The sequence below is a fragment of the Oncorhynchus mykiss genome, chromosome 14 (assembly GCF_013265735.2).
Source record: "Oncorhynchus mykiss isolate Arlee chromosome 14, USDA_OmykA_1.1, whole genome shotgun sequence".
Lineage (NCBI taxonomy): Eukaryota > Metazoa > Chordata > Actinopteri > Salmoniformes > Salmonidae > Oncorhynchus > Oncorhynchus mykiss.
In genome coordinates, this window is record NC_048578.1 from 6867818 (window position 1) to 6880237 (window position 12420).

Genomic DNA, 12420 nt, shown 5'->3' on the forward strand with positions numbered 1-12420 from the left:
ATTGGTGTGTGTGTGTGTGTGTGTGTGAGATTCTATCTGTGTGTTTGAGTGTCATAACAGTAGTGAAATCCGAATCATGATCTATGATTCAATGAATCAACCTCTTACTGATTCACGGATTTACTGATTCAATGATTCACTGATTCACTGATTCACGGATTGTTTGCCAGGGGATGAGGGAAAAGTGTGACACCAATCAGGCCCCCGAGGACTGGAGTTGCCCAGGCCTGCTCTAGAGTATTTTGGGGGTAGGAGCACAGCAGCAACTACTAATGTGTAACAGGTGAGGGAGAGGAGCTAAGCACCTCCACAGAGATTGAGAGGGTAGAAGAAAGGAAGAGGGGGTCGGTTCATGAGAGGGATGAGTGGAGAGAGGGAAGGAGTGGGGTAGGCAGTGGAAGTGAAAACTGTCAGACGTGACGAAACCTCTTCAGACAGAACGTAGACAAGGCTGTTACCATGACGACAACATGGGCGCAGTGGTGGGCACGTTAACCATGGGGGAGAGGAGGGGAGGCCGTCCAGAGGAGAGACACATGGGCATGTACACACACAACTTAAAAAAGAATGTTAGCACTCACATTCTCATTTATGAAAACAACACAACCAATATAAAGTCAAACACACACACACACACTAATAATCAGGTAACTGTGTCACTACACCATGGAAGCATCTGTTGAATGTTTGTGTGAGAGAGAGACTGAGGTAACAGGTGTGTAAAAACTAAAGAGCGAGAGAGAGTTTCATCAGGAAAGAGATAATGTATAGCTTAGCTAGTGTTCATGTCTAGGTGCATGCCCAGGTGGTGTCTGTGTGTTTGCATGTCCATGTGTTGGAGGTGGAAGGAAGTGACATTGTGTGTGTGTGCGCACAGCAGTGGAGGGGCGACACACACATGCACAAGGTATTTATCACTCTGCTCACACACTCTTTTCTTGCCTGTTACCTTGGAAGCACGGTCGTCATGGCAACAAAAGATGTCAGTTTTCGGGAGGGACAGGTCAGCGCAGTATTCTAAGACATGTGGGTCCAAAGTTAACCAAGGCCATATAGGGCATGTACTCACAAGTTAAGAGAGAGAAAGAAGTAGAGAGAGGGGGGGGGGGGGGGGGGGGGGGTGGAAAGGGAGAGGGGAGAGAAGGGTGTGTTGAGGACCTGTTGCTCTCCATTTTTAGCCAGAAGAAAATGTGCTTATTGCTCATTCTTTTGCATATTACTTATTGCTAATTTGCATACTTTTACATATTACTCTGTCATTCTAGGATATTTCCATATGGGCTATTGCCATATTGTAACATTATAACATTAAACTGAACAAAAATATAAATATGTAAAGTGTTGGTCCCATTTTCACAAGCTGAAATAAAAGATCCCAGGGGCCTCCCGGATGGCAGAGTGGTCTAAGGCAAGAAGCAGTGCAGCTTGGTTGGGTTGTGTTTCGGAGGACGCATGGGTCTCGACATTAGCCTCTCCCAAGTCCGTACGGGAGTTGAAGCGATGAGACAAGACTGCAACTACTACCAATTGGATACCATGAAAAAAGGGGTAAAAAAAATAAAATAATAATAAAAGCTCACAGAAATGTTCCATGCGCAGAAAATGCTTATTTCTTTCAAATTTTGTGCACAAATTTATTTACATCCCTGTTAGTGAGCATTTCTCCTTTGCCAAGACAACCAATGTTTTGGAGAATTTGGCAGTACGTCCAACCGGCCTCACAAACGCAGATCATGTGTAACCACATCCGGCTTCTTCACCTGCAGGATCGTATGAGGCCAGCCACCCAGACAGCTGATGAAACTGAAGTATTTCTCCACAATCTGTCAGAAACCGTCTCAGGGAAGCTCATGTGTGTGCTCTTCGTCCTCACCAGGGTCTTGACCTGACTGCAGTTCGGCATCATTACCGACTTCAGTGGGCAAATACTCACCTTCGATGGCCACTGGCAGGCTGGAGAAGTGTTCTCTTCACGGATTAATCCCGGTTTCAACTGTACCTGGCAGATGGCAGACAGCGTGTATGGAGTCGTGTGGGCGAGCAGTTTTCTGATGTCAACTTTGAGAACAGAGTGCCCCATGGTGGCGGTGGGCTTCAAGTATGGGCCGGCATAAGCTATGAACAACGAAAACAATTGCATTTTGTCGATGGCAATTTGAATATACAGAGAAAACGTGACGCGATCCTGAGGCCCATTGCCGTGCCATTTGTCCGCTGCCATCACCTCATGTTTCACCTATTGAGCATGTTTGGGATGCTCTGGACCCGACATGTACGAAAGCGTGTTCCAGTTCCCGCCAATATCCAGCAACTTCGCACAGCCATTGAAGAGGAGTGGGACAAAATTCCCAAATTTCATGAGGCAAATGGTGATCACACCAGATACTGACTGGCTTTCTGATCCACACCCCTACCTTTTTTGTTAAACGTATCTGTGACCAACAGATGCATATCTGTATTCACAGTCCTGTGAAACCTAACGAATAGATTTCCATTGACTGATTTCAATATATGAACTGTAAATTGTTGCATGTTGGGTTTCTTATTTTAGTTTAGTGTAAATCCCATTGGCTAACATATCACGTTTTATATTATGAAACACTGACATACTGTACATGAACACGTACATTATTAAATATCGTTTTTGTGTCTTGACATATCAATGGTGTGTGCTAGGCCTACTCTGTGTTCAATACAAGGCCGTGAGAACGTCAGATATCCCTTGTGACATGTTGCAGATAATGTGATATGTTTAAGGTGATTCTAGTCCTATTCTGGCAATGCATCGTCATGTCATGGCTTTATCATGACAACGCTGTGCTCTGGACGTGTATTATCCTGTTCTGTTTCTGGGTATTATCTCCCTGATGTTCTCTGCTGCTTGTTGTCTCTGTGACAGTGTCTGTTTGTGTGTCTTCTGGGACAGTCATTCTGACTGAGTCTCAACAGAGGCTTTTTGATGGCTTTTTCTCTCTGGTGAATTGTTCATTCCTTCTCTTCCGCCTCCATCGTTCCCTCCCTCACCTGGCCCCCTGAAGCAATGTTGTCTCCATCTTCTCTCTCCCCGCCACTCTCGCTCTCATACTTTCTGTCTTTTCCGCCATCTCTCTCTCGTTACCCTTTCCTCGTCATCTCTCTCTCGCTCTCTCTCTCTCTCCACATCTCTTCCTCCCTTGCTCTGTCAACCTCGTCTTTTTTTTTGCCCCCAATCTGTCTCCTTCCTCCCTCTTCAGTTGTGCTCTCGTATCTCTTGCTCATTCCACTCTTCTTTTTCTCTTTCCTTCCGTCTTTCTCTCCCACACACTTCAGACGGTATCATCTGCATCTTTCTCCTCGCTCTCATCCCAACCCTTCCACATCCCTCTTTTTTTCTCTCATCCACCTCTCCCATTCAATCCCCTTTCCCTCCCTCCCTCCCTCCCGTTCCTTCTCTCACCCACACTGTGGTGTAGACTTTGTATTGCAGGGTGTGAGAGTGCTTATTAACCAAGACATCCTGTGACGACGCCCTCAGTTGACTATCTAGTAGTGTATGTGTGTCTTCATCTGCGGACACCATATATGCAGAAGCCTTTCTTCTTGTCCATGGGGATGAGCGGACGGATGAACCCTTAATGCCTTTCACACTGACTGTCTCGTGGCATTAGCGTAATAATTAGTGCAGTGGTGTGTGTGTGTGTTTGCTGAATCTTTGTTTTTTAATGGGTGTGTTGCTTTTGCACTCTCTAAGAATGTGTGGAGATGCCACTCTCTGTGTGTCCGTTTTGGACATAGTGAGCCATTCAAAAGGCTGGTGATTACATACATTGGCAGTAGGGCTGCCTCAAATTTGACTGTGATTTATTGCCGTGTGTATGTTGGAGGTATGCTAATTTGCCAACCTGAAGTCGATAAAGATGCTTTAGTCAAATGGGATTTAAAAACGAGTATCTTATTTCCACTGGCTGTGAGTGTATGAGGTAAGGCTGTGGTAATACATTTGTGTGTGTAAAAGTGTGTAATATGTCTACGTTAGGGATCCATATATATAGTGCGTTCAGAAAGTATTCACGCCCCTTGACTTTTGCTCACATTTTTTTTTGTTACAAAGTTGGATTACAATGGACTTATTGTTATTTATTTTTTTTGTCAACGATCTACACAAAATACTATGTCGTGTCAAAGCGGAAGAAACACTCCATCATCCTGGGTACGTCTAAGGTCCCGATCCTGACTTAGGAATGTATGCCCTTCCTATACACGCCTTTCCTACGCACTTATCAGTATTTGGCGATTCAGACTTGCCTTATTGAGTCGCCAACAGAATATTCTCATGGAGTTTTCATTGAATGGGGTTTAAAAGTACATTTGTCTTCAGCCATCCCTTTAAATAAGGTGTGCTTTTAATTAGAATTTGGTCGACAGACTCATTAGAACACATTGAGAGAACAGGGTCAGAATATAGGCTGCCAAGAAAGAAAGCCATCTATGCATATTCGTCTCTGTTTCAGCACCAACTGGTAGATAGATACATTCATGTAGATTATTCAGTCACGTTTTAGGGTTAGGAAAGTACAAAAATGAACCTTTGCCCACAAAATAACGGTGACTAAAAAGTACAGTGGTTTGATTCACCCTGAAAGTTGCCATATTCAAGTTCAACCCACGAAATATCGGAAGGTGGGGGGAAAAGCGCACGATAGGGGTTGAACAAGTCCTATAAATCTACCCTGATCCTCATTGATCATACGACTACGATCCAGTCGTTATGAACTGTGCGCCAACCTGCTACGCGTGGTCTGAGTTCCATAATGATTCAAATAGGCTACATGTCCCAAACGATTGTACAACGTTAGCCTAATGTGATCCACTAATGCCAGCGACCCTCAGCAACAACTACAAGGATGTGACAGAGGGAAGAGAGGTAAACAGAATGGAATTATGCAAAAATACATGCGCGTGGGTATTACTAACGGTGGCTCCCGATAGTGGCTAATATTTAACATGTTACAAACGGTCAAATAAAATGGAGAAAAGCCCGTGCACAGAATCAAAACAAAGCGCATAGATCAACTCATCAGCCCTACTGATGTCTGTAGCATTAGTCTCCTCATTTCATCCGTGCAAATTACGAGGGCACACAATTCAAATTCAGAATAACGGCAAAACGGTTTATTTCCAATTTGACCATGGAAAATATGTCATGTTGATATGACTTTCAGTTTGCTTCCGTATGGCTAGTTTCACATTAATCCCCAGAGATCATAAGGAAAAATCATCTAAAACAATTACTATTTGTAATTACAATCCCCTTCTACAAACAGATTACTCATTTACCCAGCTCTTATCAATAGCACTTGCCAATTTATAAATAAAATTATAAATGTGCGCGGGGAATTCTGTTATTTCCATTAGGAAAAAGAAAGTAGATGCTTTTCCACTTGGAACCGGCAGGTTCGCTTGACCTTATTCATGGTTTCCTCACGTGTAAAGGTGGTGGAATTATGAGGGAATGAAGTCAAGGTCAGAATACGGTGTATCTGTAGACACACCTCCACCACAACTTCATTTATTCCATCTCCACCCAAAACGAATAGTGGGTGAATAGCATGCTCTTCTAATGCTACGTTCCCTTTAGACACTCTTAACTAGGGTCGGAATTGGGGCCTAAGAGTTTTGCACACCTGGATTGAACAATATTTGCCCATTATTCTTTCAAAAAGTCTTCCAAGCTCTGTCAAATTGGTTGTTGAGAATTTCTAAGAACATAATTCCACTTTGACATAACGGGGTATTGTGTGTGGATCAGTGACACAACATCTCAATGTAATCCATTTCAAATTCAGGCTGTAACACGACAAAATGTGGAAAAGGGGTGCGAATTCATTCTGAAGGCACTGTACCTGCTCAGTGTTGTGATGTCAGAGTAGTGGTTATGCTTCTTAGCGAGTGCTCCTCGCTGTTAAATGGCCAATGAGAAGCAGCTGTAGCCCTTGCCTGATTCAGATTATGCAAACGAGCGTCTCGTAAAGAAGGATTACCGGGATCAGTTTGAATAGGACGACAGAGGAGAAGAATAGGGATGCATACACTTATTTACATCACACGCTTATCCAGCGAGACTTACAGAAGCAATTAGGATTAAGTGCCTAGCTCAAGGGCACATTGACAAAAATAAAATCACCTAGTCAGTTTGGGGATTCAAACCAGAGACCTTTTGGTTAATGGCCCAACTTGCTTAACTGCTAGGCTACCTGCCGCCCATTCCATTGTAAGGAAACCCTGACAAGACATGCTCAAAGTGCTGAACAGGTTCTGGAATAATACCATTAGACCAATATGAAAGGAGGAAGTGGACAATGACAGTCAGGGATCTAAACTTGCAAGAGAGTCTGCCTCCCTCTGCTGGTAAATTTTAATTACTGCAAGTTGATTTTACTTTATTAATTTGTATTTTAGATTTTTATTTAACCTTTATTTAACTAGGCAAGTCAGTTAAGAACAAATGATTATTTACAATGACGGCCTACACATACAGTGAAATGTATTTTCTAGGTAAAAATAAAAGCTCTTGGCGTCACTGGTTGGTTTACATGGGGGACAATAACTTGTGTCTATTGTAATTGTGTGTCATTTAAAGGATATAACGTCAATTTAGCAAAGTTACCTTCAAGCAAGTTAAGCACAGCTCAGTGATGTACACACACACACACACACACACACACACACACACACACACACACACACACACACACACACACACACACACACACACACACACAGCTGGCAGGTTGAAGGTGAGTGTATCATTGTTCTGGTAGGTTCAGTGGTTCATCTCTCGCCCTGGAGGTGGTGTCCATCCTGAGAGTGAAGGACATTCTATTACTAAACAGAGAGAAAGGGGGAGGGAATGAGAGAGTGGGAAACTGGGTATAGGGGGAGTGAGGGTCACAGGCATGGTGCGAAGGTAAGAGGGAGAGAAAGAGATGGGCGAGGGGGATAAGGAGGGAAGAGGTGGAGAGAGAGCGAGGCAGGTAGAATGATAGTGGTTGCAGTCAGTGAGAGGAGACAGAAGTCTACAGAGAGGGGAAGGGGAGAGAGGGGTGGGATACGTCCTGTAGAAAGTTTACATACGTACCGCCAGAGCAGGGGAAGATAGGAGAACAGGAAGAAAGGGAAAACCCAACAGTAGACCTGATAGATGTAGAGATAAAGGATGGATAATGAGGGAGAACATGAGGCGAGCAGTCTCCATATCATAGCTATTATGCTTCTGATCTGCGGGGCGGTTAAACTACTGCACCTTGTGGGGGTCATCCATGTTGAGGGTGAGTAGTTACCACTGGCACCACTACTATGCTGAATATCAACCCGGATAGTGTGTCTCTTGACCGTGTTAGCCTGCTGAGCAAATAGAGTTAAAAGGTTGTAAATGTGTACTGTGTAAAACTCTGATATTACTTCCATATGAATGGAAGATAGTATTGGTGTCTATGACTATTGCTATATTATTATGGGCTAATAGTTGGACAATGGAGTAATTGTGTGTGTGTATGACAGAGAGAGAAAGAGAGAACACTTTTTTGGTTACTACATGATTCCATATGTTATAGTAGCTGTGTCCACACTTTTGACTGGTACTGTACATAAATGCCTTATTTCATATGGTGCTGTACTTACTATAAAGTCAGACCCGTTTGGTCATTACTAACATACACATAAATGTCTTATATCATATGACGCTGTGCTTACTAAAAAGTCAGACACCTTTGGTCATTAATAACACATACATAAAGGCTTAATGCAGTAAACACCAATGCATCAACACTTAGGAAATGATCACCAACAGCTAAAACGTATTGTCTTTCTTCCTGCTGGAGTTACTGCATGTTGGTTCCAACCTTAAAGGTAACAACAAAGAAAGTTAGCAGGTTTGTTAGGAAATGCCTTTGTCCCATCATCTGGATAAGACCATTTCTGTGCTGCGCCAGAAATGGGAAGATGGGGAAACTCCATTCAATTCCTATTATTATATTTATCTTTAATTTACAAATGTCATAACGTGACTATGAGACATGGCTGTATCTAGGGTGAATTGTATTTAGCCGAGCCTGCTAGCAAGCTACATTTAGGTGAAGTCACCGAAATGATTTAAAATAACAATTGAGGTAGCTACTGTATGTGATCTAACTCAAGACTTAACTACAACAAAATCATTTAGATTATAATACATAAAGCTTAATTAATTAATTAACTTTTTTTACTGTCCGGTGGCAGCACAAGTTGGCATTTGACGTTCATTCTCGTCACATGTTCAGCGTCTCATCCACAACACTAAAAAAGTACTTCCGGGTCAGGGAATTTACGAAATGTTCTAAATAAAAGTCTCACACGTAATAGTATAAAATATTCGATAACCATTCATGATATTTGAACAATTATTGTTGAAACATAAAATGATTAATATTTGTTCATATTTAAGTGACATTTGCATTACATTTGGGTTTTAAATAAATAAATGTCGCCAATGCGAATCGCTGTATATGGGATACATATTGGCTTACAGCAATAACTATCCTGGGTGCCGCAGTAAAAGTATGTTAGGGAATGCTCAGTAGGATCTCTAGGATGTATACTGTATATTGTGTCCTTTCGTGGGGCTCTGAATAATACGTAGTGTTCCTGGCCTTTTACTCGAAGCACGGCCACAATGCTAATATTTTACCATGAACACTGCAGCAGAAGCGAACTCCTTCCTCCGCTACTCTTTCCTTCACGTGAAGCTCCAGTAAGTAGAGTATGCCCATTCCGGTGTCATCCGAATCAAATCACATGTGAGCATAACGCACTACAGAAACCCTGCTAATCGAACAACAATGCAGGGCATGCTCAATGAATTAAAGGGCAATTACACTCAATTACAAATCTATGTTTCATTGATTTCATCCATAACTCAAAAGTCACCCCCTGATGTGGTTTAAGCATTGTTGTGAAGACAGAAAATCAAACGTTTTAGTTTGTCTATGAAAAAAAAACGTGGGAAAAATATTGGTTAAACCAAAAAAAACGGGGAAATCCGAAACCTGGGAAAACAAAACTAAGAAAACAGAATTTAGGGAAAAAAGAAGTAGGCAAAAAAATTTAATGGATGCCCTAACAATGATGTTTGATGCGAGAGACTGCACTTTAGAGTGTGTGTCATCTTGCAGCACAGCATTTTGGGGGGAGTTGAGGTCAAGTCCAATATTGACTATGCACCGAAGAGGGAAAGAGGTTGAGCCATCCTAAAAATGTCTTAGTGAAATATAATATAACATTTTGCAGACACTTTTATCCAAAGTGACCTACAGCCATGCGTGAATACATTTTTACTTATGGGTGGTCCCGAGAATCGAACCCAATATCCTGGCGTTGCAATGCTCTACCAAGATGCATGACGGGGTTAGAAATTCTTCGTGAAGCCTCAATTGAATATGATTTATAAGGCCTTTATTAAGTGGCGCTTATGTCACCCTTTATAAAGCACAGGTTTATGTCACATTTGACATAGTGGGTTATGCCACATTTGACATTTGACTGTGGGAATCATGTCCCACAGTTATGCCACATTTATGAACCCTTTTTATAAAGAATGACAAATGGTTATAGATGATTTGTCACACATTTAAGTAGTGTTTATGAAGGCTTTTTGAGGCCGTTATAAGCCGCACATAATTTAAAGCAGGCCCAAAAAAGGAATACTGCACATGAATAAATGTTTTAAGTTAACAAAAGTAGTATAGTTCGTATAAATTATCAAAGTTACGATAGATTGCCATAGATTAGCTGTTAATTACCAAAATTACTGCAGATTCCAGTAGCTTTGGTAAAATACCAGTAGCTTTGCAACCCTAGCTCTGTGTGAGGCTGGTTTTGTGTGTCAGTGCATGTGTGACAGTACAGTACCATTGAACAGTGCATCTGTCAGAGTGCCTGTAACGTAAGTGTCACTTGGCTTCCCAGGTGAGTTGTGTCTGAATTACCTCACTTCGGGCTGGAGTCAGCACTCTCCACCCCCTCACTAATGAGACACCGACAGAGACAGCTCTGCCACCAGGATGAAACCAAATGGCCTGGAGGAGTGTGTGTGCCCGTGTGCCAGTCTGTCCGTCCTCTGGTCCCCTCCCCTCTGGCAGAGGCAGTAATGAATTGTTAATGATCAGGTCACTGAGGTCACTCTCTCTACATTCCTGTCTCTCTTTTTCTCTCTGCTCCATCTCTCCCACTGTCCTATTGTGCCCTATCTTACCTGAACCACTCTATACTTCACCTCTCTCTCTCTCTCTTCCTATTTCTATTTTCCATGGCTGATAAAAATGCAACCTTTTGCGAAAATCTCATATCTACGGTATGTATGTCTCTCTCTCCAGATAAAATTGATGATGATTTTGAGATGAGCATTGTGTGTCATCGGCCAGAAGGGCTGGATAAACTGGAGGCTCAGAGCAACTTCAGCAAGAGAGAGCTACAAGTCCTTTACCGTGGCTTCAAAAACGTATGTAGTCAGTCTATACTTATCATTCCATTTCTCCATCACGTCATCACTCTGTGTCCGTCACCGATGTCTCTCTGTGGCTGATCTCTCTCTCTCTCTTTTTGTCTCTCCGTCTTTCTTTCTCTCTTTCTATTTCCACCGTAGGAGTGCCCTAGTGGGGTGGTGAACGAGGACACCTTCAAACAGATATACGCCCAGTTCTTTCCCCATGGAGGTAAGAAATTAGTTTGTGTCTCCATAACTTGTAAAGGTGTTGAGTTGTGTAGTGGGTGTGTTGTGTAAGCCCATAAAGAGTGACATGTATCTCTCTTCTCTCCAATGCTCTTCAGATGCCAGTTCCTACGCACACTACCTGTTCGACGCCTTTGACTCAGCACACAGCGGATCCATCAAGTTTGAGGTTAACATTCCTCTACCGCGTCTCAAATCCCCCCCCCCCCCTCACGATCCTCTGATCTGTTACCCTTCGTGCATTCCATGCTGGATCACTCTTATTCTCCTTGTGACCGTGTCTCGTTCTCTCCCTCCTCCAGGACTTTGTCATGGCTCTGTCCATCTTACTGAGGGGATCAGTGAGGGAGAAATTGACGTGGACTTTCAACCTGTATGACATAAACAGAGATGGCTACATCAACAAGGAGGTGTGTGTGTGTGTGTGTGTGTGTGTGTGTGGTGCACATGCAAGTGGGTACAGCATACAGTTTATGACTGGCTTTCTTGATGTCTACAGTATTCTCTCTGGTATGCAATCTGGTTTCCGCTCAGGTTATGGATGTGTCACTGCAACCTTGAAGGTCCTCAGTGATGTCACCATTGTTCTTGATTCTAAGCAATGTTGTGCTGCTATTTTTATTGACTTGACCAAAGCTTTTGATACGGTAGACCATTCCCTTCTTGTGGGCCGGCTAAGAAGTATTGGTGTCTCTGAGGGATCTTTGGCCTGGTTCGCTAACTACCTTTCTTAAAGAGTGCGGTGTACAAAGTCAGAAAATCTGCTGTCTCAGCCATTGCTTGTCACCAAGGGAGTACATAGCTAAGGCAGTAAGAAGCTCTCTCATCCATTTGTATGTAGATGATACAGTCTTTACTCAGCTGGAGGTAGTCACCTCATACAAGTACTCATACAAGTACTTGGGAGTATGGCTAGACAGCACACTGTCCTTCTCTCAGCACATATCAAAGCTGCAGGCTAAAGTTAAATCTAGACATGGTTTCCGCTATAGTAATCGCTCCTCTTTCACCCCAGCTGGCAAACTAACCCCGATTCAGATGACCATCCTACCCATGCTAGATTACGGAGACGTAATTTATAGATCGGCAGGTAAGGGTGCTCTCGAGCGGCTAGATGTTCTTTACCATTCGGCCATCAGATGTGCCACCAATGCTCCTTATAGGACACATCACTGCATTCTATGCTCCTCTGTAAGCTGGTCATCTCTGTATACCCGTCGCAAGACCCACTGGTTGATGCTTATTTATAAAACCCTCTTCGGCCTCACTCACCCCTATCTGAGATATCTACTGCAGCCCTCATCCTCCAAAAAAACACCTGTTCTGCCAGTAACATTCTGTTAAAGGTCCCCAAAGCACACACATCCCTGGGTCGCTCATATTTTCAGTTTGCTGCAGCTAGCAACTGGAACGAGCTGCAACAAACACTCAAACTGGACTGTTTTATCTCAATCTCTTCATTCAAAGACTCAATCATGGACACTCTTACTGACAGTTGAGACTGCTTTGCGTGATGTATTGTTGTCTCTACCTTCTTGCCCTTGGTGCTGTTGTCTGTGTCCAATAATGTTTGTACTATGTTTTGTGCGGCTACCATGTTGTTGTCATGTTGTTTTGCTACCATGCTGTGTTGTCATGTGTTGCTGCCTTGCTATGTTGTTGTCTTAGGTCTCACA

The 12420-nt window shown here is 43.0% G+C and overlaps 1 protein-coding gene and 1 long non-coding RNA gene across 4 annotated transcripts in view; one reads left to right on the forward strand and one right to left on the reverse strand.

Annotated features, from left to right (window-relative positions):
* Positions 1-12420, forward strand: part of LOC110488650 (Kv channel-interacting protein 1) — a 41306-nt gene that overhangs the window by 22598 nt on the left and 6288 nt on the right. For both annotated transcript variants that reach the window (XM_036942763.1, XM_036942764.1), the window contains exons 2-5: positions 10389-10513; positions 10658-10727; positions 10843-10913; positions 11047-11154. In XM_036942763.1, the coding sequence (XP_036798658.1) occupies positions 10389-10513; positions 10658-10727; positions 10843-10913; positions 11047-11154 (374 nt within the window). The remainder of the gene's footprint in view (positions 1-10388; positions 10514-10657; positions 10728-10842; positions 10914-11046; positions 11155-12420) is intronic.
* Positions 5776-8307, reverse strand: LOC110488653. Of its 2 annotated transcripts, none has more exons than XR_002468459.2 (5): positions 8244-8303; positions 7827-7880; positions 7283-7383; positions 7118-7173; positions 5776-6840 (listed from the first exon to the last, which is right to left on the reverse strand). It is a non-coding gene; the product is annotated as an uncharacterized LOC110488653 (long non-coding RNA). The 2 variants fall into 2 exon arrangements; XR_002468457.2 differs by having other exon boundaries at positions 5777-6840; positions 8235-8307.